General features: G+C 53.4%; 3 protein-coding genes across 5 annotated transcripts; 1 reads left to right on the forward strand and 2 right to left on the reverse strand.

Moving 5' to 3' along the window:
• Positions 1 to 681: 681 nt before the first annotated feature.
• Positions 682 to 3,168, reverse strand: LOC110336818 (DNA-binding death effector domain-containing protein 2). Its single transcript, XM_029532205.1, has 3 exons — positions 3,079 to 3,168; positions 2,095 to 2,461; positions 682 to 963 (listed from the first exon to the last, which is right to left on the reverse strand). Exons 2-3 carry the CDS (start codon positions 2,420 to 2,422, stop codon positions 824 to 826), a joined length of 468 nt encoding a protein of 155 aa, XP_029388065.1. The 5' UTR covers positions 2,423 to 2,461; positions 3,079 to 3,168; the 3' UTR covers positions 682 to 823.
• A 1,554-nt stretch (positions 3,169 to 4,722) lies between these two features.
• On the forward strand, positions 4,723 to 11,375 carry Znf526 (zinc finger protein 526). Of its 3 annotated transcripts, none has more exons than XM_029531826.1 (3): positions 4,723 to 4,792; positions 7,342 to 7,432; positions 7,524 to 11,375. In XM_029531826.1, the coding sequence occupies exon 3, from the start codon at positions 7,540 to 7,542 to the stop codon at positions 9,550 to 9,552; it is 2,013 nt and encodes a 670-aa protein (XP_029387686.1). In that variant the 5' UTR covers positions 4,723 to 4,792; positions 7,342 to 7,432; positions 7,524 to 7,539; the 3' UTR covers positions 9,553 to 11,375. The 3 variants fall into 3 exon arrangements, with proteins under 3 accessions (XP_029387686.1, XP_021075179.1, XP_029387684.1); XM_021219520.2 differs by having other exon boundaries at positions 7,529 to 11,375; XM_029531824.1 differs by having other exon boundaries at positions 7,342 to 11,375.
• Positions 11,368 to 20,954, reverse strand: Gsk3a (glycogen synthase kinase 3 alpha). The gene is made up of 11 exons (XM_021218887.1): positions 20,483 to 20,954; positions 18,662 to 18,849; positions 16,925 to 17,008; positions 16,671 to 16,781; positions 14,912 to 15,042; positions 14,713 to 14,819; positions 13,848 to 13,945; positions 13,663 to 13,758; positions 12,909 to 13,095; positions 12,537 to 12,644; positions 11,368 to 12,034 (listed from the first exon to the last, which is right to left on the reverse strand). Exons 1-11 carry the CDS (start codon positions 20,763 to 20,765, stop codon positions 11,958 to 11,960), a joined length of 1,470 nt encoding a protein of 489 aa, XP_021074546.1. The 5' UTR covers positions 20,766 to 20,954; the 3' UTR covers positions 11,368 to 11,957.
• Positions 20,955 to 23,680: the final 2,726 nt, after the last annotated feature.

Here is a 23,680-nt window from a genome sequence, read left to right on the forward strand (position 1 = left end):
ACAGGTCTAATGATAGCTGTAATTTACTTCCATAGGGCTCAATGAAAACCTCAGAATTACACACACACACACACACGTGTCACAGAATGTTAGTCATCCCTCAATCTAAGTGAAGACCATCTCTGTGCTATTTTTTTTAAGCTTTATTTATTCATATTGTGTATATGGGTGTTTTGTCTGCATGTCTGTCTTCATACCAGAAGAGGCAACTGGATCCCATACAGATAGAGACAGTTGTGAGTTGCCATGTGGGTGCTGGGAAATGAACCCTTGACCTCTGGAAGAGCAGCCAGTGCCCTTAACCACCAAGCCATCTCTCCAGCCTCTCGGTACTATCTTTTAACTTCTCTGAATCTTTGAAGTTTTCCATAATTACAAATCAGGGATGTGGCCGGGCAGTGGCAGCACATGCCTTTAATCCCAGCACTCGGGAGGCAGAGGCAGGTGGATTTCTGAGTTCAAGGCCAGCCTGGTCTACAGAGTGAGTTCCAGGACAGCCAGGGCTATACAGAGAAACCCTGTTTTGAAAATCCAAGGGAAAAAAAAAATAGGGATGTGCATGTGTGTATACACTGACTAGAATACAATAATTTAACAAGTTAAAGGCATTAACCATAAAATAAGCCTCAGTAATATATCCAGCCATGACTGCTGGGTCACAGGCCATAACCTGATGCTAGCTGAGTGAGTCCCTGTGACACAACCCTGTTGCTTCAGGACACATGCTTCTCCTTCCTCCGATAGCAATAATAAACACAGGCACACCGCAAAATACAGAACCCTGCGGGCCATTTCCTTGATGGACCAGGATGCAGGACATTAGTCACAGTATAGACTCACCTGTGTCCCACTGACTCTGAGGAGAATCCAAAGAACTGCTCGCCTGTCCCTGACGCCGGCAACTGTCCTCTGTCCTCTTGGAAGAAGAGCTGGGACTGCCATAGCTGTATCGCTCGGGGGACACTGGGGAAAGAGAACGGAAGAAGCTTTCGGGGCTTCCTCACCTCCCAGCCCTGCATCCTAGGAAGAATGCCCAGCCACAGGATGCCTGACCCAGTCGCTCAGAGGTCACACCCAAATACTCAAGCGTCCTCAAGCACCTCCCGCCCAGAGGTTGTTCAAAGGTCTCCCAGGACATGGTGCGGTTCAACCCCTGTCAACAGCTCTAGCTGCCAGGGTTCCTCTTTCAGTAGCCCAGGTTCCTGCAATAGCCCTTGCCCCCCATCTCTAGCTCACTCCTGAGCACCATGATATATAAGTAGGCCTCTCTGCTTCTTGAGGGTGACACTCAAGACAGTATTTTTCTGAAAGCAGACAGCCTATTCCTAGAGGTGACCCTCTGCTTACACAAATCCCACAGACTTCTTATGGGACAGAAAAGCTCATGATTCCCCCCTTCCCAACCTCTGCACAGTATCCCTCAAGAAGGAGCCCAACTACAGACAGGCTCCTGGCCCCTCCCCTCCCAGCTCCTCCCCTTGTACCCCAGAATCAAGGGCCTCAACCCTGGAGACAGGCCAGGCAAGTTTGAATCCTTGCTACATATGCTATGCGTGTGACACATTTTCACGCCCCCCCTACCCCATTTCAAATGCCACCTTCTTAGGAAAGTATTCCTTCGTTGTTACCCAATTTTAGGTTACCTCCCCTCAATCTGGGGTACTCTATCCCTCTCAGTCTATGACCTAAGCTAAGTTCCTTATTTACTATTAGTTGACTCCTCCGCTAATGCAAGTTTCGCGGAGTTGGCATCTTGGCTGTAACTTCTCTGTGGCCTCACATGCTGCAAAGGTACCCAGGGTCTCTAAACCTGTTGTTTTCCCTGGGGGCGGGGGGGGGCGCCTGGCAGGTGACAGTGCCTATGAAACCTTTCCTATGAAAGGTTTACCTCTGCCTGGCATAAAAAGTTCCACAAACAGTGGCCACAATCATTACTGATATGGCGGAATCCCAGAAGCTCACTTCTACCTAAGCCATACCCTCTCACTGTTGAGTTTCTCGCTGTGAAATAGGGGAGACTGGAATCCTTATCGGGGGAAGTACAGGGGCCCAGAGGGAGCAAGGTGTTTCTGCAACCCCCTATTCAAACCCTACCTGGCCGGCGCCGCTTTCGGGCCAGATGTGGCAGGAGGTCGTGACGGGCTAGCACGCGCAGGAGTTGGCTCAGCAGCCGCAGGTTGCTCTCGTCGCACTGCCCGCGGCGTTCCAGCTCCAGAAGCAGCTCCAGGCCGCTGCGGGCTCGGGCCAGGCCGCCGGGGGCGCCGGGGGCCTCATCCAGCAGGAAGGCCAGGAGCTCCAGTTCGCACTCGGTCAGCTGCCCGCCCACTACCTCGAACATACGGTGAAGCGACAGCATGCCGTAGTAATCCAAACACTCATCCTCCTCCCAGCTCGGGGCCGGGGTCGACCCGGACAACGCCATTCCCAGGGGAGGGGTGCGGAACAAGCTCAGAACCAGGGCCTAGAACCCACACGGCGGGGAGGAGGTCGTGGTCAGCGACACAGTGGCTCAGAGCACACAGAGGCCAGAGCGTGGGCCCCGCGAGGTGTCTCCGGGCAGAGTCGCCCCCACACCCTCAACGGTCTCAACCTCTCTCCCTCCCACGGACAGGAATGGTATCGCCCGAGATCCCATAGTAACAGGTCGAGACGCTAGACCCCACCGGTCCACAGACCTGTCGGGAGGGCCAAGCCCAGATGCCCCTCTCTGGGTGGTACGGTTCGAACTTGCCACCGACTGACCTAGGCGATCAGCTCGAATGAGCTACATGGCCCATTGCAGGGCACCTTGTCCATTGCCCGGTGACTTTGGATGGCAAATGTCCGGACGTAGCCCTCGGATTCTGTCCACTAGTACCTTCCAGCTAGCTCCAACTCCCCACCCAAAGTGATACCTTTCAAAAGTGACCCTTGGGCCCCTACAAGTGGGACCGACCAAGACAACCCTGAGCGCCACACAGGTTACTGTCTAAATCCGACCCCTCTCCCTGAAAGGGCGATCGATCCTGCCCTCACCCGAGCACCCAAGTGGCCCCAGCTACCCTCCACCAGTCGCCTTTAGGCCTCTCTTATCCTCACCAGATTCCAGCGTCCGATGACTTCTGGGCGACGGCCGCAGCCACTTGTTTTGGATCTTTCTGGCACCTTCTCTATTATTACGCCTGCGTCACCTCGCTCCTCCTCTTTCGCCCAACTCGCGCAGGTGCGACCGCCACGCCCCTACAGCGCAAGCGCAGAATGAGACCTCCAAGCTCCACCCCTTCCAGGACTCCTGACCCGCCCCTAACCCTAGCGTCCGGACTCTCCCGTGCTGCGCTTGCGCAGGAGCAAAGCCTCACAGTGTCCTGGCCTGAGGGTGGTTTCAGGCTCGGTGCGTGTTCCCTGAATCCTATGACACGACCTGGTGGAATTATTCATCCCACAGACTGCTTCTTCCTCCTGATCGCGACCTAGACACCCACATGACCAGTGCCAACAGCTGCCAGCGCAAAGTAAACCAGTCACGAGGGTCCCGACTCCCTGGAGCTCTCAAGGCTCATAATCTTGACTTGTAATACAGTATGCCCCATTCTTAGGTGGCAACCAGGAACCTACAACTCAACTCTGCTGTTTCAGATCCTACATGGAAATTCTTCCTCATACAGCTCCCCAGCCCCAATTTATAAATCCTCCAGTCGCAAGCAGCAGAATGACACCTCTTCCCAAATCTCAATAGACCTTGCCACCCCTGTGTGCACATTCCGAAGACATCCATCTGCACCTCCTGTCATAGACACACACGCACACCCACGGTTAAAACAGCTTTTGTACTATCGCTTTTGTGCCCTTTTGAGCCACCCAGATGCCCCCCACCCCCAACCTGCACCTATGAGAGCAATCCTGTCACAGAAGTGGAGGCTAGGGTGTCTTCATGTCCCCTACACGAGGCCTTGAGCGTGACGGTAGCTCCTCCTCCCCACTTAGGTGACTAAAGGTCAGGGCCAGCACGTGCCTAAGACAGGTCTCTTCTAGGACTGGTTTCCACCCCCGGAATTGTCTCCCTAAGGGGCGGAGGCTCTGGCTCAATGCTGACTGTGTTTCCCTTTTCCAGGCCTTAGTTTTTCCGCCTGTGAAACGGATGGCAGTGGAGTCCACGGTATGGGCCCTCTGTGTGAATATCACTGAATCAGGCAAAGAATGGGAGGAAGGGGAAGCTATTTATAGACGGGAAAGCTTCTGTGGTGGGTGGGCTATAGTGAGTACTACGGTGTATCAGGCCCCGAGCCGAACATTTTTTACACGTATGACAAAATCCAGTGCCTTCAACAACCTTTCAGGAGATGTGATTCCAGTACACTTTGCACGTAAGCAAAAACTGAGGCGGCCCAGGAAAAGTACAAGTGTGTCTGGCTTTTTAGTGACGCTGTCAGAGACGCTCAGTCTCTTCTGCCACGAGATAACACCTGTCAAAGTCTCGCACCGCCAGGTTCATTTTTGTGACCTCGCTCTATCAGGATGCACACTTTTCTCCGCTGAATTTTCAAACAGCAGGAAAAGGAGCGGCCCCGGAGAAGTGCGCAGGCGCCTCTCCTGGCCCCGGCCACCGCCTCCGGGGCACTGGTGTCTGCGTGGAGAAACTCGCGGAGCCCCGCCTGACTCCCAACACGCAGGCGCGAGGGCGCGTGCCCTGCGCTACCAGCTCTGATTGGCTGACTCTCCTGAGAGCGCCGCCCAATGGGAGGCGTGGATAGTGAAGGGTCCCACACTCCTGGAGTGGAGGGTCTGTGTCAAGAGCGGCAGGGGCTGCTTGGAGGTAAGAGAGATGGGTGAGGGCGCCGCAGGGCGGGCGGGGAAGAGAGCGCTGGGTGTAGGGAGAGAGTGGAGGAAGAGGGAAGGGTACGCTCAGGGTCGGAGAGCCTTGGGGCCTGCGCTTGGGGCTGGAGCAGCGCGGGATGATCGACAGCTCCTTCCTGTGTGCCCTAGAGGCGTCGCTGGAGCCCCTGCTGTGTGCTGGCCTCAGCTTGAGCTCGCTTGCACACCCCACCCCTGCAGGGGGCTCTCACGCTGTAGAGCAGAGGAATCTGGTAGGAGGAAAAAAAAAAAGCAGTGTAGCGGGAAAGTTGAACTTTCAGGCCCCTGGTGGAGGTGCTTAGATAGATCTACTTTCTGTATACAGAGGTATTAGCTGAATTCCACCTACCCCCTGACTCGGTGTAGGACTGGGAGGGAAAAGAACGCAGGTGCAAAAGTGTCCATTTCCGGATACCTGTGCTACTATCTAGAAGGACATTGTTATTAGGATTGTGTGCAAATTAAGTGAGTTTTGGAAGGATTGTGTTGGATGAAATTCAGAGAACACATAGGATTGGGTCCTATGCACCATGTTTTTCTGTGTATGAGCACATCCATGCTTTGTAAAGTTTGTGCATCCACTCCTTACCTGCTACAAGCCATGTAGCATGCTCCGATCCAAGCCAGGGGAGTTCTGTCTTGTCAGTGAGGCTGTAACTAAGGCAGAATGCTAACCTCCCCCACCCCTAGCCCATCTGATTGTTTCTAGAAAAATCCTTTATGGACTGGTTCAGATTAATGAGGAGCCAGGTGTAGTGGTGCACACTATGTGTCAGCACTGGGGAGGTAGAAGCTGGTAGATGTCTGTGAGTTTGAGGCCAGTCTGCCCTACATAGTGAGTTCTAGATAGGCCAGGGCTACATGATGAGATGCTTCAAAACAAAACCCACTTAATGGGGTATTTGGAATTGGTAGACAAGGAAAGTTTGGTTTCTGAACATTTAGCAAGTTATTTATCCGCGAATGGTCTGTTGGTCGTCGACTAATAACAGGGCCTTGTGCTGGGCTGTATGTCATGGAAATGCATAAAATGGGTAGACGTGTAGTGTGCACACAGGGATGGTTAAGGTCCCAGGACATTGTCTATAGGGAGCCTTAGCTTGTCACTGGATGAGTCTGTATATCTACTGTGTGCTGGGCACCTTTCTTGGCACTAGAAACAGTTCGGTGGTGAAGGGGCTAAGATCCCTGCCCTCTGGGAGCAGTACATGAGCAGCCTGTGTGCCAGGGCTACCAGCTAAAGTCTCCATGCTCCTGGCATGGGCACAAGTAAAGAGGTAAGGAAGATGGCCGTTGGCACTTGGGAGGCAGAAGAAACAAGGCTGGTGGCACACAACGCTAACCCCAGCACTTGGGAGGCAGAGGCTGGTGAATCTCTGTGAGTTCAAGGCCAGCTGGGTCTACAGATCTGAGTTCCAGGACAGCCAGGGCTACACAGAGAAAATCTGTCTCAAACAACAGCAACAACAAAAACGGGCCATCCTGCTGGCCCAGGAGGTGAAGGTGTGTGCCGTGCAGCCCTGATGACCCCAGTTTTATCCTCAGAATCCGCATAACACTGGGAGGAAAGAATGGGCTCCGAACGCCATAAAGTCATCCTCTGTATGCTACATGCATGCCATGACGTGTACTCATGCATGCAGGCACACAGTAACATAAACAAACAAACAAAAAATGGTGGGAGGGGCTATAAGATGGCTCAGTGGGTAAAGGCAATTGGCACTGAGCCTGATGACCTGAGTTTGACTCCAGAACCCCCATGGTGGGAGAACCAGATCCTNCAAGTTGTTATCTCACCTCCATATACATGCTTCCCCCCCACCATCCAATAAAAAAAAAAAAAAGAAGTATTATAAAGTAAATAAAATCTCCTTAAACGGTAGAGCTTGGAGCAGAAGGCTTAAGGAGGGTTCGTGGAATGGACTGTAGGCTCCTGATGTGTGAAAGGGGCTGGATTAAGGTGAGACCAGACTAAAAGCCTAGGGCTCGGACTGTAAGGTTGGAGAGTTTTGTATCCCTGGTGCAAGTGTGGAAGTGCACATACAGAATCCCACTGCTGGGGAGGCTGAGGCAGGATGGCTCTAAAGCTGCCCTCTATTGCACAGTGAGTTGGAGGCCAGCCTAAGTTGCAAACAAACCCAAGCCTTGGTGTTTGTTAACCGAGTGCCTGGCCTGCCATGGGCCTTGTGGTCAGTCTGACTTTAGTTCCATTTTACCGGTGAGAAAATTGATGTCAAGGGAGAGGAGGTAAAGTGGGAGAGCTCAGATTGGAGCTGAGGGACGTCTAGTTCCCACTGTCCCCTTAAATGCTTTGCTGTGGGGTACAGGGGAGGACGAAAGGTGGGACACGGAGAGGAACTTGCACGGGTAAAGGCTGAGGGGCCAAAAAGCACAGAGACCGAGAGACAGAGAATGCGAAGATTGTGTGTGTTCTTACAAAAGGTGTCACTGGGCTTCTGAGAGAGGGCAGAATTAGAGGCCAGGCTGCAGGGTGTCCATACTGTCTTGCAGATACTGGACTACAGTGGCTATGACAGACTCAGACATGGGACCATGAAAGGCTGAGGCATAAACCTTGAACTACAGCTTGACTGACAGACTGGTGAGTAATGGAATGAGAGCTGCACCTGAGACATCCTACACTCCCCTTGGGTTCCTGGTGTGCCACTGGCTTCTGCCCTTCTTTCTCCAAGCACAGCCTTCCCCATAATGGCAGAGATGGTGGCAGAGGCAGCTGAGATACCAACACAGTCACCAGGAGCAGTGGAAATTTCACCCGCCATGTCAGGAGAGCTGGCAGAGATGGCGACAGCCGTGACTGAGATGACCTCTGGAGAGGCCCTTGCCTCGTCCCTCTTCTTCCAGCACCACCAGTTCATGTGCTCTGAGTGTGGCAGCCTCTACAACACCCTGGAGGAAGTCCTCTCTCACCAGGAACAGCACCTGCTCACCGTGTCCGAGGAGGAGACGCTGACCACCCAGGACATAGGCCTGGAGCCTGAGCTGGTACCTAGCACTGGGGAGGGACCCTTCCAGTGTGGTGAATGCAGCCAGCTCATCCTCTCCCCCAGCGAGCTCCTCGCCCACCAGGATGCCCACCTGCAGGAGTCTGCAAGCCAGATCCAGTACCAGTGTGGAGACTGCCAGGAGCTCTTCCCCTCACCTGAGCTGTGGGTAGCTCATCGCAAAACTCAGCACCTTTCCAGTGCAGCGGACGAGCCACCGCCTCCTTTGCCTCCCCCAACACCACCCCCACCACCCCTACCGCCACCAGAAGTCAAGATGGAGCCCTACGAGTGCCCCGAGTGTTCCACCCTCTGTGCCACCCCTGAGGAGTTCTTGGAGCATCAGGGCACCCACTTTGACTCCCTGGAGAAAGAAGAGCACAATGGGTTAGAAGAGGAGGAGGAAGATGGGGAGGAGGTGGAAGAGGAGGAAGACGACGATGATGAAGAGACTGATGAGGAGGAAGCGTCCACAGAGCTCACTGCTGATGACACGGGAGGCAACAAGTCCACGGCCGACTCGGCTCAGAGCTGTGGGGATTGTCCCCAGCACTGTACCTCTTCAGGGGCACACCGCAAACACCAAAGGGCATCTCACGGCCCAGCCTCAGCCACCCATGCCTTCCACTGCAGCCAGTGTCAGCGCAGCTTCAGCTCAGCGAACCGACTGGTGGCTCACGGCCGGGCGCACGTGGGTGGCACCCATGAATGTACCACTTGCTCTAAGGTCTTCAAGAAGGCGGCCTCTCTGGAGCAGCACCAGAGGCTGCACCGTGGGGAAGCCCGCTATCTCTGTGTGGACTGTGGCCGTGGCTTTGGCACTGAGCTCACACTAGTGGCCCATCGGCGGGCCCATACTGCCAACCCACTGCACCGCTGTCGCTGTGGCAAGACCTTCAGCAACATGACCAAGTTCCTGTACCACCGACGAACTCACTCTGGGAAAAGCGGAACCCCCACCAGGGTAGCAGCTGTCTCCCCAGCTCCAGCTGAGCCCACGCCCCCACCCCCGCCCCCACCTGCCCAGCTGCCCTGTCCACAGTGCCCCAAGTCCTTCGCCTCAGCCTCCAGGCTGTCCAGGCACCGGCGTGCCGTGCACGGCCCCCCTGAACGCCGACACAGGTGTGGGGTCTGCGGCAAGGGCTTCAAGAAGCTCGTCCATGTGCGCAACCACCTGCGGACACACACGGGCGAGAGGCCCTTCCAGTGTCACTCCTGCGGCAAGACCTTTGCTTCTTTAGCCAACCTCAGCCGCCACCAGCTGACCCACACAGGAGTGCGTCCCTACCAGTGCCTGGACTGTGGCAAGCGCTTTACACAGAGCTCCAACCTGCAGCAGCACCGGCGACTACACCTTCGGCCTGTGGCCTTTGCACGCGCCCCTCGCCTTCCCATCACGGGTCTCTACAACAAGAGCCCCTACTACTGTGGGACCTGCGGCCGTTGGTTCCGCGCCATGGCAGGCCTTCGGTTGCATCAGAGGGTCCATGCCCGAGCAAGGAGTTTGACACTGCAGCCTCCCAGATCACCCTCTCCGGTCCCACCCCCACCCCCTGAACCTCAGCAGACTATCATGTGCACAGAGCTTGGAGAGACCATCGCCATCATCGAGACATCCCAACCGCTGGCACTGGAGGACACACTGCAGCTATGCCAGGCGGCACTTGGGGCCAGTGAGGCGAGCGGACTGTTGCAGTTGGACGCGGCCTTTGTGTGACATGGTGCAAGAGCAATGAGAAAAGGGGTTTGCTTACCAGCTTGTGTCTGGGCACCTCAGGGGAGAAGAGGACCCCTCCTGGCAAGCTAACCTGGCACCCACACGCGAGGGTCCACCCTGCTGGCCTCTCCTAACTGCTGACTCCTCAGGCTTCCTCCTGTTCCCTTCCCCTGCCCCAGATGAAATGGAAGCTCTGACGAGAGATGGGATCTGTCTCAGTCCCTCCCAACTGCGTTGCAGAACGGGGTTTGCCGAGGCTCTGCACGGCATCACCCGGTGCTCAGCAACATCAGGTAACCTTTATTGAGCACCAACCATATGCCAGGCCTGTGCCAGACACTCCCATATACCTCTTAAGATCTTCTGCTTAAGACTCCCCCCAACTCCTGGACTGGGGTGTTTGGGACTTAGCTCTCCCTGGTATAGGAAGGCACTTAGTTTCATGAGGCTTGCTGCACTTCAGTTTTGGCAGTATGAACTCTGTAGGCAACCCCCGTACTCAGCCCAGCCTGGGGGACGTTAAAGGCCCAGGAAGGAACCAGTCACAGCTCCACACCCAGGCATGCTCAGCCCAGGATACAGACAGCTATACAGACAGTGCTGCCTGGGGCCCACTCAGCCCGTGTGCCCAAGCTTCCCTCACACGCCATGGTGCGGCAGGCTAAAGGAGAGTCAGGTCTGAGGAGTCCTGGGGCTGAGGTGGGGATGTGCAGGGACAGTGGAACTGCGAAGAGACTTCCTAGTGGTGCCAGTTCCTGAAGTAAAAGTAGGACACTGCCAGCCCAAGAGGAAAATAGCCTTTCAGGCAGGCCGTCCAGTTACAACTGCAGTATCAGGCAGGACACTTACTGTCCCTCAGTCCTGAGATGGACCTGTGTGCCATCCTGGCTGTACCCAGGGTCTCGGGCTGGGTGGGGGCACCGTGAGATGAGAGTGCTGTTCTTAGACCCATCTCTATTGCTCTGAGTAAGACCTGACCCCTCAGTGACCACAGAGAACACTTGGCCCAGCCCTGACCCAGAGCAGCCATGCTCACCCTGCTTCCTAACTGGCTGGGATGGAAGGATGAGATCAGTCCTGCAGAGCAGAAAGGTGCCCCTGGGGCTGACGTCAGCATCTAGCAGGGCCCCAAATCTCCCTCCCCTCAAGGATATGTTCCAAAATTACTTTTTCTGCATCAGTAGAATCCATCAGGAGGACCCACAGTTGCTCCCTCCCAGGTCCCCTCTCTTTCTAGAGCATCCTACCCACTCACTGCTTGGCACCATGTAGAGATACCATCTCCTTCTGCCCAGGGTTCTCACCATCTGGCTCCAGCATATTTTAAAAGTCAAGGGAAAGAGCCAGGCAGAGTGGCACAAGCCTGTAAGCGCAGTGTTTGGGGATCCTAAGGCAAGATGATCTTGAGTTCCAGGAAAGCCTGAGCTATGCTGGAAGACCAGCTCAAAACCAGAGAGAAAGAGAGAAGAGAGCTAAACTCTCAACCTCCACCTTCCCACTACCCGTAAGACAAATAAAGCAGGTGGGCAACATGCTTCAGACAGGGCAGCTTATACCTTAGGAGTCTGCCCATCTGCATAGGTACCCATCCCACTGAGTCTACCTGAGAGGCCATCATCCAGGCTCGCTCACTCAGCACCCAGGATGCTAACACAGAGTTTGTGCCAGGAAGTGGGCAGGCTCCATGTCTGTGGTAGTCAAGCATTAAGGGCACAAGGGTTTCTGGCCTCTCAGTATCCCCCTGCCTCAAGTGGAACTCATTGCAAACCCTGAACCCCTCCCTCCCTCTGTAGAAACAAGCAGCCAGACGGGAAGAAGGGTTTCATGCCAATAATTTATTGAACAGAGGTCTGTACACAGGCAAACCTTACTGTGGAAACTAAGACACCAGGGACTCTACTCCCCTCCTTCTAGGATGGGGAGAGGGAGGAAGCCTTGGGAGCAGAGGACAAGAAGGGGTACAGCTGGGGGGGGGGGCAGGTTGGATGGTGTGAATTGACGTTTTCTTTAAGAAAAAAATTATAACAATCTATTTACACCCAGGGGGCCAGGGAAGGGAAGACGAGATGGGCCGGGCTGGTTCTATTTACAAGGGACATGGGAGAGGGGGAAGGGAAGGAGTGGTAGCCTGGGGGAGGGGAGGGACCAAGGGGGTAGAAGGGTCCTCATACCCCCAAACCCCGTCCTTCCTTCTCTCCCTCCCCCACAAACAGTTAAAATCCTCTTTAAAAAGCCCACACAGAGGTTAGGCTGGTGAGGGAGGCCTAGATGCTGGGGGTAGATCATTTACCTCTGCCCTCTAGTCTAGGGGCCCAGCCAGGGCAGGAGCTTGATGGGCTGTGGCCCCCTTCCCAGCGCCACTTGGGCCTTCCCAGATGGACGTGGAGGGGTAGTCAGTGGGGCCCTCAGGAAGAGCTAGCGAGGGTAGCAGTTGTGGCATCAGTTGTCTGCCAGTCTTGGACAGTCTGAGCGTCAGTTAAAGCTGAAGGAAGGCGAGGGAAGAGGGGACAGTTGGCCTTTGCATCACACCCCACACCACAAGAGAATAACTTGCTTCAAAACGCTATGCAACAAGTTGACAGCTGTCACTCTGGGTTCAGGGTTACAAACTCAGATGCCAAAGGGCCAGCTTGACACCAAAGTGGCCTACACCGAGGAGCCAGGCTCCACGGAAGACGGGGCAGCTGGACACTTCCCCAGCTGCTGTCAGGAGAAAGGCAGACCCGGCTGCCAAGCCTGATCACCTTCCCCTAAGAAACAGGGAGTCTGGGGTTTTACCCAGAATGGCCCAATCTTCAAATGGGGGCAGCTTTTTGTTTATTTGTTCAGACCAAAGAAATGTTTGGTCTTCCAGTTGGCATTTAAGCACAAGTGTGGGCAATACCGCCCTGCAAAGCCGGTTGCTGACATACTGTAAAATATGCCTTCTGTGCCATCAGATGTCAACAACTCCAAACCCACAGCACACGCATTCCCCAGCTTACCTTGTGTGGACGAGGTGTAGGAAGAGGTGAGGGAAGAAGCAGGGACTGCTGGGGACCTCAAGTGAGAAGGGATGAGAATGGCATTGAGAGATGGTTGGATGGACAGTTCTAGGGACAAGAATTGACACATTCAGTCAAGGAGAGACAAAGCTTATGGAAAGTCAGTTAGGGTTAGGATGGGGCACCAAACAAGGACCCAGTGACTGGCAAGAGACTTTAGCCACAGGACTCTTAGATGTAACAGTGAAAAGGGCACAATGTGGAGACACCCGGCTGAGCCAGGGCCACCTTGCACCCTCTCAGCTCCCCATTCCTGTTCAACACCAAGCCTCTCCACATTCCCGACATCTGCTGGCCCCAGGCTATGCTCACCACCAGGACTGAAGTTGAACAGGGGGGGAAGCGGGCGGTCATTGGGGAGCTGGGCTCCGAGACTCCGCAGTTCATCGAAGAAGCTGTGGGCACAAGCCTCGAGTGGGGAGAGCCTTGAGGATGGCGTGTACTCCAGCAGGCTGGAGCAGAGTGCAATGGCCTCAGGTGGTGTCCGAGATTTGAACACCTGTGGGATGATTCAGAGGTGAGAGGTGCTGTGACCCCCTGTGGCAGCCTGCTTCCCAAACACCCACCTCCCTGGTTAGGAGACAGACATAGTGAGATGGGCGCTGGCTCAGGGTCCATGACTTATGACTCCTGGTGCATACTTGTCACCATATAAATGGGAATCTTGTATTTACCTATGAGTTCTCAACTTTTAAAATTCTATAAACTTCACAATCACAAAATGTTGACTGCCTCCCTGGATAACTTCAGAGACTACCCCCACGGTAGTTTATTTTTACTTTTTCAATCTGTTTACTTAATGTATGTGAATGTTTTGCCTGTGCACATCTGTGTTAACCACATGCATGCCTGTAAGGATCCCCTGGAACTGGACTTACAGGTGGTTGTGAGCCACCATGTGAGTGCTGGAAATTGAACCCAGATCCTGTGTAAGAGTAACATGTGCTCTTAACCACTGAGCCCTCTCTCCAACTCTGCAACCATGATTTTAAGCCAGGTCTCCAGAGCAGCTCCAAGGGGACCCATCCTTCAGCCATGCTGTGCAAGTCCACATTTCTGCCCCTACCTTTGTCCAGGGGTGCGCTTTGATCTGGGGGAACTTGAACTCTGTATAGTTAGGGTTCATCTCTCGGATCTGTTCCCTAGTTGGCGTTCCTAGTACCTGTAGAGGAAAGTGAGGGTTTGAGACAAAGCCCCTTTCCTCGGGCCCACCCCTGCTTTCCCTGGCTCTGGCCCTGCCCTTAAACTCACCTTTATGATCTCCACAAGCTGGTCCACCCCACTGTCCCCAGGGAAGATGGGCTGGCCAAGAAGTAGCTCAGCCAGTACGCAGCCAGCCGACCACACGTCTGAAGGGGAAGGGTAAAGGTAAGCACCCTGCAGTAGCACTGCTCCTCATGGCTATCCCAGAGACACTGCACTGTCTCAAGCTGTGTTCTTCAGTCTAGGTGTGCTCATGGCCCTCGTGCCCTCGGGAATGAGGGATCCCAATGAACCCTTTGAACCCTTCTTTCCTTCTCTAGACTAGCACATGGCCTGACCCTGCCCACTGGCACCTATGTGCTCTGGGCCACAAGAAAGCTTTCTATCCTGAGCTAGCTGCTCACAACCTGGCCTCTGGCCTGCTCAGCCCTCCCTTGCTGTGTACCATGACCTGCACTGGTACACATTCCCACCTGAGGGCCTCACCAGCCCCTCAGGCTGACACTCCTTCACCCTCCTTTCCTGTACATGCTCTCATTTCAGCCTTCCCCTCAAGCCTGGAAGAGGGGAATGCTACCCTCAAACAGAGAAGGGCAGGCCCTGGGAGCAGGCCAGACCCTTCTGGGAACAGCTCTGGCTCCCACCCTCTAACTTCCCTCTACCTGAGAACAGAGGCTGACTGGGAGTTTCCAAGCAGAGGTGAACTCTGGGGCCAAATCAGACTTGAAATCCCAGCCCTGTCGTGGCCAGCTGTTCAGCCCCTGGGAAGCTGCCAGCAGCTTCCTCTTGGTTAGCTGCTCTAACAAGTTGCAGCAGCACCACCAGCCCCCTCAGCCTGGGAACACCAGTAAAGGACAGCTGGTAGACCCTAGTCACTAAGCCCGTCACTCCCCAGCCCCCTCCCCTAACTGACCGATGGATGAGGTGTAATCTGTGGCTCCAAAGATGAGTTCTGGAGCACGGTAGTACCGAGAACAGATGTAGGACACATTGGGCTCCCCCCGAACCAGCTGCTTTGCACTGTGGGAAGAGACGGGCAGGGTTAAGCATGGAAGCAAGCTAGAGGTTCTTTCATGCCTTCAGGCGCCCCACACGCTGCAGGGCAGACCTACCTGCCAAAATCACAGAGCTTGAGGACTGCAGTGTCGGGGTCCACAAGCAAGTTCTGGGGCTTGATGTCACGGTGACACACACCTTGGGAGTGGATGTAGGCCAAGCTCCGGAAGAGCTGGTACATGTACACCTAGGACAGGCAGGGCACAGCTCAACTCAAGACCACTGCTTCCCACAGAACACTGTTGACCCATATTATGCCAATGTCCCCGATGACTGCCCCATGGCCTCAGCTCCTCAACTGTTGTAAACCCTTGGTTTCCAAACTTTAATGCCAGCTGCAATCACATGGAAGACTTTAGGAAGCCAGGCCCCAGTTTCTGAAGCTTGAGGATGGCTGACACTGGGCCTGGCCCCTACATGAGGAAATGCTGCTCCAGTTACCCCTATGATGACCGACACCAAAAGGTCTTGCTGTAACACAGGCCGTGGGCCCTGCACTCTGCTTCCCCTCTCACCAAAACCGTCAGCTGTAGAGAGCCTTAGTCCCCACCCGCCCTCGCTGGCAGCAGCTCCCATGCACAGGTCTTCTCCAGCTTCATTTCCTGCCTGCCCACTCCCACTGACCAGAACCTAAGTGAGGTTTTCAGTTTTGATTTGTTTTTATTTTAACATTTGGTTGTGTGCGCATGACTGCTTCTGGAGGGAGAGGAGTTACACGTGCCATAGAACACAAGTGGCAATCAGGTCTGGTACAGGCTCATCATTGTGTCCCAGGAATTGGTCCTCAAGCTTAGCAGCAAACACCTTACCCTTGGAACCATTCTAGGTTTTTTTCTTTCAAAACAGGGTGACAGACTGGATTCCAAGCTGGCCCTGAACTTGAAATCCTCCTGCATTAGCCTCCCTAGCGCTGGGATTATAAACATGCACCAGAACATGCAGCCAGGACCTTGGAGTTAAGCTCCTGAGTCTCCTGGACCTAAGGCAGTACCTGAAGCATAGACTCTAGCTGCTTCCAGGACCCCTCCTGTGCCATCATGACGCTACTTCTCCCCAGCACCTCTTCCTTTCTCACCCCCAGGCCAGTCAGGAGGGCTTTCATTTTCCAGCACTTGCTGGCTCGCTCTCTCTCTACACAGCAGCAGCTCCTCGGCTGTCATTTTCTTTGATAGTGCCTGTAACCTCACCAAACACCGCACTTTTGTGTTTTAAAGACAGGGTGGTCTCTCTATGTAGTCCTGGAGCTTACTATGTAGACCAAGATGGCCTTGAACTCAAGAGATCCTCCTGCCTCTGCATCCTGAGTGTTAGGACAAAAGATGTGCACCACCATGTCCAGCCAAACAGTTCTTCAAAGGCAAGGCCTGGGTCTCAGCCGTGTCTATGGAACTGCTCTGCATTTGGCTGAGCAGATGAACAGCCACAGCATGGCTCTCTCGACTGGAGAACTCCCTTCCCAGCATGTAAGCAGCAACCACATGCACAGCCCGCATCAGTGTCAGCTCACCCAGGTGCTGAAGCCACAGAGAGCCAGCCGAGAGGTGACATGGGGTGAGGGGTCTGTTGGCTCTTCTGGCACATCTTTACTGCACCCTATGCTTTCCCACCCATCCCAATGACACTGGTCCTACTGTGTGGAGCAGTTCCTTTTCCACCCCCTTGGCCTTGATCCTCCCCTGGGCTTAGCCAAACCCATTTGCAAGCTACAGAACTGAGGCTAGGGAACATAAGCCTCCAAAGACCAACTCGGAAGTGAAGGAACCCAGATGGTTGGCCCCAGACCCCTGGGCTCCAGAAGTCTGCCTGCCTGCCTACCTTGACATAGATGATAGGGATGATCAACTTGGCTTTGGTGAAGTGGCGGGCCACTCGGTACACAGTCTCGGGCACGTACTCCAGCACCAGATTTAAATACAGCTCATCTTTCTGGAGAGCCAAGGAGAGAGGTGAGGCGTTTAAGAGAAGAAGGAACAGTAAGGGACATAGAGGACCTTCTGGGAAAGACAGGCAGGAAAGTGGACAGCATCACAGTGTGGAGGGCTACACACCTTAGATCCCCAATGTCTCACCTTCTCCCCACTGGAGTAGAAAAAGTACCGCAGCCTCACGATATTGCAGTGGTCCAGCTTACGCATAATCTGCAGTTCTCGGTTCTTAAGGAAAAAGGGAGAGTTTCAAGACATCCAATCCCCTGCCTCCCCCTACCCCCAGTATCCTCAGCTCCACCCTACACTTATTTCTGCTAGTAGAGCAGTTTCATGTCCCAAACTCAAGGCTCCAAGGCCTGTGAGAGGCAGAAGATGGAGGGTATTTCTTCGGCCCTGGCCCCTACCCCCATATGGAAGCTGCAAGTCTATGGGTTCGGAGCCACCAATGTGTTTATTACTTCAACCTACTTTACGGACTACCGGAGACGTGTAAAGGCCAATTACTTCCTTCATAAAGTCAATCCTCAGCATCTCTTGTAAAAATCTGCTGAAGCTAGGCCTGGTGGTGCTGGTCTGTAATCTCAGCCACTCGGAGGGTTAAGGCAGAAGGATTTCAAGTTCAAGGACAGCCTGGGCAACTTAGTACAGCTCTGTCTCAAAAATAAAGAGTGCTAGGAATCTAGCTAGCCCAGTTGGTATAGCACTCACATAGCATGGGGGAAACTCTAGTTCAATCCCACATACCACCAAAACTAAAGAAATCAGACCACATACACATTACCACGCAACACTGGCAAAGGCAGCAGTAGACAGGAAGTGACTGCCTGGTTCACCCTGACCCCCGTCACTTTCCCTGGAAGTACAGGGGACTCACAGCTCTAGCTTAGATCTGAGACTCTAAACTTCCAATCTCATCTTCTACTCCATACCAGGAACTCTTTCCAATCCTCTAGGGCCTCAGGACTCCCCAGATCCCTCTCAGTTCTACAGCTCAGCTCCACCAAGGATCTGACACCCCAGAGTTCTTCCTGTGCAAGAGCATCCACAGCCCAGGACCTGGCCCCGCTGCCCCATGTGGTCTGGCACAGTTGTCCAATCACCACATACCCCCCACTTCCCTCTCTCCCCTCTCCTCTCTAAGGCTCCCTAGGCTCCAGCTAGCTTGCAGAGATGTGCTTCCCTCCAGAGACAGCCCTGCGCCAAGACATGTGGCTTAGTGAGCACCTTAAGGGCACCACCTTCAGAGCTGCCAGCATCAGCCTTACCAACCTTTTTCTTCTGGAAGAGATGTGACCACAGGGTTGAGGAGGACTTGTGAGTCAAACAGGCCAGAGCTTACTCCTAAAGGGGCCTCACTATGCAGCTTCATTTCTGCTGACTTAGAACAGGAATGGCAGCAGTACCTGCCCTCAGAGACTCTTCAGGTAAATTAAATTAGAAACTTGCCTGTCAAGCACTTACACTGAGGAAATGCCCAGTAAACATTAGCTCTCAGCTGTTCTGGAATGTATAGTCCCCCTCTCCCCCAAATCATTCTCTTCCTTCCCCCTTCCTTGGGCCCATGCTTAAGTTCCAATGAAATCCCAGGCTCCAGCTGGTGAGATGCTTTGGTATATAAATGTGCTTGCCATGCGAGCTTGAAGTGCTGAGTTCAGTCTCTGAATTCCACAGTGGAAGGTGAACCAGCTTCCAACAGATGCTTCTGACCTCCACATACAAACCATGGCCACACATGCCAGCCACACTCACAGACAGACAGAATACATATGCACACATTAATGAGTAAGATTGAGAACATGAGACTCCAGGCCCCAACTCTATCGCTAGGCACACTCAGCAGTCACTCCCGTGCCCAAACCTCCAGTCTCCCCAAGCTACCTTGAACCTTTTGTCCTGAAGAACCTTCTTGATGGCCACCAGTTCCCTCGTCTCTGCCAGCCGTGCCTGGTACACTACTCCAAATGAGCCATTACCAATCACTTTGATGTCAGTGTAAGCCACTTCTTGGGAACGCTCTGGGCCTTGGCCTACAGTGGCTACTACTGTGGTCACCTTCCCGCTGTCACCTAAGGAACAAAGGGAATACAATCCACTGATCTTTTCTTTCTAGCCAGGGAGAGAAAGCTGTTCAGTTCACTGTAGGGACAGGACAGTGATTATTATATTATCCATAAGAGAATAATTGTCTGGCACACATAAGGCCAATACCTTGGGTTCAATGCCTAAGAATGGGGAGAGGTTATGTCCTAGAGCCTCCTCCAAGAAACCCTGAATTCTGTCTTCCATATAGCAGTACACCAACATTCAAACTTATCTTCCATTGGTGGATAAAGCACCTACAAATTTCTACTTCTAGCAAATAGCAGTGAAATCACTTGGTGGGGGCCACCCACACCTCAGGTGTAGAATCCAGCCACACCAGGCTCCCCAGCCTTTTTTCCCTTCTGCAGGGCAGCACAAGGTGCCACCTTCCACACAAAGGAGCAGAAACTATGGGGTGTTCCTTCTTCAAAAAAAACCCTGTCAATCCTCACAGCCAGAGAGCACTGACTTCTAAACCCTTCCTGGCAGAGCTCCTAAGTAACAGAAATGAGCCGGTCTGAAGAGCCACTGCCCTGACCCTCACTTAGGGATAAGGACGGGAGGGTTGGGGTCTGTTACTCTTACCAACTACTCTACACTGTGACTGGCACTGGTCTGGTCTCTGTGTGCTCCAGAGCAGTGCCTAGCCTGAGAATGGAGCAGCTCGTCTCCACAGCTGCTGAAGGTATATCCCGGCCTGGTGCCTTTGGAGGAAAGCTTTGGTTTCCAATTCCCTGTCTCTGAGTAGCAGCAAGCCTAGGTGCCACTCTTAGGGACCCACTCCCCTTAGGAAAGTTACCAACAAAGTCAATTTTCAAGGGGGACAGTGAGGGATATTGTGAAAAATAATACCACATGGCTATTTATTTTTTTCAGAGCCAGTACCAGCCACTTCAAAACCATATTTTATAATAGGTGTGACCTGTGCCCCCACTCCATTTTTGCTAAAGAACCCCTGCTCCCTCAACTTGTTTTAAAAGAAAACTGACAATGAGCTTTCTTAGAAGCCCGTGTTTACTCCCAAGCTATTCTTATCTATAAACAATAGTGATTATTTACTGCCATCATCGAGGACTGACTATAAGTCTACATGTTTTCAGTGGGTTAGGTGATAATGTCAGGCCTTATGGTTTAAACCTGGCCCTGTTCTGTGGAAACATTAATAATCCTGAATCGGTGTTTCTAAAGGATATCCGATCCAAATCACCATTTTTGATGGAAAGGAAATGAATAGCCCGCTTTTCATACAGGATAGTGACAGCAATCATATTCTTGTCTCTTAAGGGACAACAATCCTAGATCAAATTGGCAAGTAACTATGACCTCTGATCCTATTCTCCTGTGGATGGCAACGTCGTCAAGTACTCGAGACCTTGATAACTGGAAGAATAAGACCTGTGACCTCTGTTTCTCGGGTGTTGGTAATTCTGAATCTAAACTCCAAGTGATGGGTAAACCCCCAAACTCCTTTATCTGGGAGACAGAAAGCTCAGATCCCGGCTTAAAGCACCACGGTGACCTCGAGCTTCTCTCTGGGTACATGAAAGAATCTGACCGCCGTTTGATGCGCTTGGGAAACCCAGATCACCACCCCACAGGGCGCCCCTAAGTACTCACGGCCCAGCTTCACTCCGGGCGGCGGGAAGCTAGTGCCCGCGCCGGGGCCACCGCTGCCTCCTCCGCCGCTGCCGCTGGGGCCACCCCCGGAGCTCGAGGCTCCCACGCCCCCACCCATAGCCCCGACTGACGACTTCCCGCCGCCAGTGCCTCCTGGGCCAGAGGCCGAGCCCCCGGGGCCGCCGCCACCGCCTCCGCCTCCGCCGCCTGGCTCCGCGAACGAGCTGGTCCGCGCCCGGCCCGAGCCCCCAGGACCGCCTCCCGAAGGCCCGCCGCCGCTCATGGCGCCGAGCGCAGGCCCAGGCCGCGGGGCTCGGGCTGCCTGGGCTGCCCCCGCCGCTGCCTCTGCCGCCGCCTCCCCTGGGCTCCGGCCTCTTCCAGGCCGCGCCGTTCAGGCTCCGGCTCCGGCCCAGCGCCCGCCGCGGGGCACGCCGGGAGATGAAGTCTCTCTGCCGTCGGCTTCGTTGTCACCGCCCTCGCCCCGCACAGCACGGTGGGAATTGGAGTTCTCAAGCCCTCAGAGTAGTGGACCGCTAGAGGCGGGGTGTGACGGCTCGCGCGGCACACCGGGAAATAGAGTCCTGGGTAATGTCACCCGATTCTGCCAAAAGCCAACTTGGAAGCACTTTGAAAAACACAGTCAGAGCCACACACTCACTACACAGAGGGAAAAGCAAGTCCCTTAGGGTATCTCAGAAACGAAATCTTAGCCACTCCAATACTGAGCAGCATCCAAGACTGATGCACGCCGGGAAATGGAGTCCAGCAACCCACTCAATCTGTGGGCCGTCGGTGACTTCCTGCACCGCGTGCATTCTGGGAAATCGAGTCCGCACCGGTCAATACTTAGTACTCCGGCTGTGAAGCACACTGGGAAATGGAGTCGTCACCACGCCCTCACCGCATTGCAGGTGTAGAACGGTTGATAAAGCACTATAGGAAATGAAGTATCAGATGTTCCTCAAACCTTAAGTAGATACTGTAACTGGAAGGCATAGGATAGGAAGTGGAATAGGCGTCGCGCTCTCCCAGGCCAGCTAGCAGCGTCGCAGTTCCTTCCGGGAAATGTAGTCGACGCCAAGAGTTATGCGCGTCGCTTCGGTGAGCCTAGTGTCTTCTGGGAAATGAAGTTCAATATTGCCTCACCATTGACGAGGCGGAAGGGCAACCAGAAGCATGCTGGGAATAATCCACAGTCGACTCTGGACTCTTCGTGAAGCTAGGCTCTGGGGCTTGGTGGGAGCTGAAGTCCAAAGGGAGTTCTGTGGCTGAGAGTGTAGGTGAAAGGTTAAGGACAATAGTTCCCAAGGGAAACTATAATGTGTTACAATGTCTCCTCTGATCCCTGGGTCTAAGACCTAAACCGATAAGTGAGTGCTGGAAAAAGTAGTCCCAAGCGACCACATATAGAGAAGAGAATAACGTCTCCTTGCATTCTCAAAGGATTAGTACAGTAAACAGTCCCGACCATGTCTCAGAACATTTGTTTTCAGATGTCTACCTTTCCCTAGCAATATGGCTAGGACCAAGAAGATGAGCTGCAGGGTTTAAAAAGAGAATTTCTGTCCTGGACCCCAACTTTTTGCGTCTACCCTCTTCCTAAATTACAGGATTCTAGATATTCTGAATGAAGGGAGCCGACTACAAGAAGGAGTTTCAGCTTTCTTGAGTACGTCCAGTCTCCTGTTAATCAATTAATACCCGGGAAAAATCGCACCAAAGTAGGAAACGGGGGGGGGGAGAGAGGGAGAGGAGGAGAGGGGGAGAGAGAGGGAGGGAGGGGGGGGGGAGAGGGGGAGCAGAGACAGCGATCAAAATGCTGTCAGCTCTCGTTCTTGTGCCTCAGAAACGGAGTCTCTGTGTCTCTACTTTACTCGCAGCCTGTGTTCGTCCTGAATGATAGGGCTTTTCTGAAGCCTACAGTACTGTCTGCTCAGTCATTTCCCTACTGCAATTCTCAGTGGACACGGAATGGAGACAGAAGGTAAGGTTCGCGCCTCTAAAGACTACATTATCCAGAAGGCAAAGCACAGGTACTTCCGCCCTCTTTGCGAAGCCTCCAGACACGTCACGCTCGACTGTAGAGGGTAGTTTCTGGAGTAACACAGTCGAATGGTGGCTGCCGCCCTCTGACGGCTGCTCCCAATTGAAAAGTGAAGTCAAGCCCCTAGGTATAGGATCAAAGAATCTCACTAGGGTACATAGCAGGATAGAACAGATTATTTAACCGCCAGAACTCGTGGAACCTGCCCAGTGGACCGTTCTTGGCATTGAGATCTGTGGGACATTGGAGGGCAAATTCAAAGATCTTTAAGTTGTTTTTGAGTGTCTAAGAGGGTCCTAAAGATGTTTGAAGGAGTTGATGGGGGTCCATGAAGAGATTAAAGACTTTGATATAAGCAATGTAAAACAATTGTTTTGGGAATTATGAAGATCTCTCAAGGGAAATCTATGAAAGGTGTGAGGGAAAACCTCTGGGCAGCCATGAGTGAGGAATGGCTAAGAAACACAAAGAAGAGATGCTGGGAGAGCCTTGGAGATACTTTCGGGGATTTTAATTGGAATGGATTCATTTGTAAAAGTCGTGAAAGGTGTAATGGAGGACTTTCTGGTTGAAAGCAAAGATCTCAGGGACAAAGCCATGTGTCTTGTTTTTGTTTCTTTTGAGACAGGGTCACATGTAGCCTGAAGTGCCCTCAAATTCACAATGAGGCTGAAGACATCTTCAACCTCATTAGACTAGTGTTGCCAAGACAGTTTTCTGGTGATGAGAACTGTGTGTGCTAAGCAAGCACTCTACAAACTGAGCTACATCCCCAGTCCTCCGTTCTCTTTTGAAATAGGGTCTTGGGGGCTAGCGGTTAAGAGTACTTTCTGCTCTTCCAGAGGTCCTGAGTTCAATTCCCAGCAACCACACGGTGGCTCACAACCATCTGTAATGTGATCTGATGCCCTCTTCTGTCTTCAGACACTCCAGAAGAGGGAGTCAGATCTTGTTACGGATGGTTATGAGCCACCATGTGGTTGCTGGGATTTGAACCCGGACCTTCGGAAGAGCAGTCGGGTGCTCTTACCCACTGAGCCATCTCACCAGCCCTATTTGTTTGTTTTTTGAGACAGGGTTTCTCTGTGTAGCCCTGGCTGTCCTGGAACTCACTCTGTAGACCAGGCTGGCCTCGAACTCAGAAATCCACCTGC

This window comes from Mus pahari, chromosome 19 (genome assembly GCF_900095145.1).
Source record: "Mus pahari chromosome 19, PAHARI_EIJ_v1.1, whole genome shotgun sequence".
NCBI lineage: Eukaryota > Metazoa > Chordata > Mammalia > Rodentia > Muridae > Mus > Mus pahari.

What these genes read in the sequence shown, in the direction of transcription:
- Znf526 (XM_029531824.1), top strand. Translation starts at nt 7,540, where the DNA reads ATGGCAGAGATGGTGGCAGAGGCAGCTGAGATACCAACACAGTCACCA.
- Gsk3a (XM_021218887.1), bottom strand. Translation starts at nt 20,765, where the DNA reads ATGAGCGGCGGCGGGCCTTCGGGAGGCGGTCCTGGGGGCTCGGGCCGG. An exon ending in AGCTTGTGGAGATCATAAAG is followed by an intron (nt 13,759 to 13,847) that starts GTGAGTTTAAGG and finishes TTTCCTCTACAG; the next exon opens with GTACTAGGAACGCCAACTAG. An exon ending in AAGCGCACCCCTGGACAAAG is followed by an intron (nt 13,096 to 13,662) that starts GTAGGGGCAGAA and finishes ATCATCCCACAG; the next exon opens with GTGTTCAAATCTCGGACACC.
- LOC110336818 (XM_029532205.1), bottom strand. Translation starts at nt 2,422, where the DNA reads ATGGCGTTGTCCGGGTCGACCCCGGCCCCGAGCTGGGAGGAGGATGAG. An exon ending in CCGAAAGCGGCGCCGGCCAG is followed by an intron (nt 964 to 2,094) that starts GTAGGGTTTGAA and finishes CTCTTTCCCCAG; the next exon opens with TGTCCCCCGAGCGATACAGC.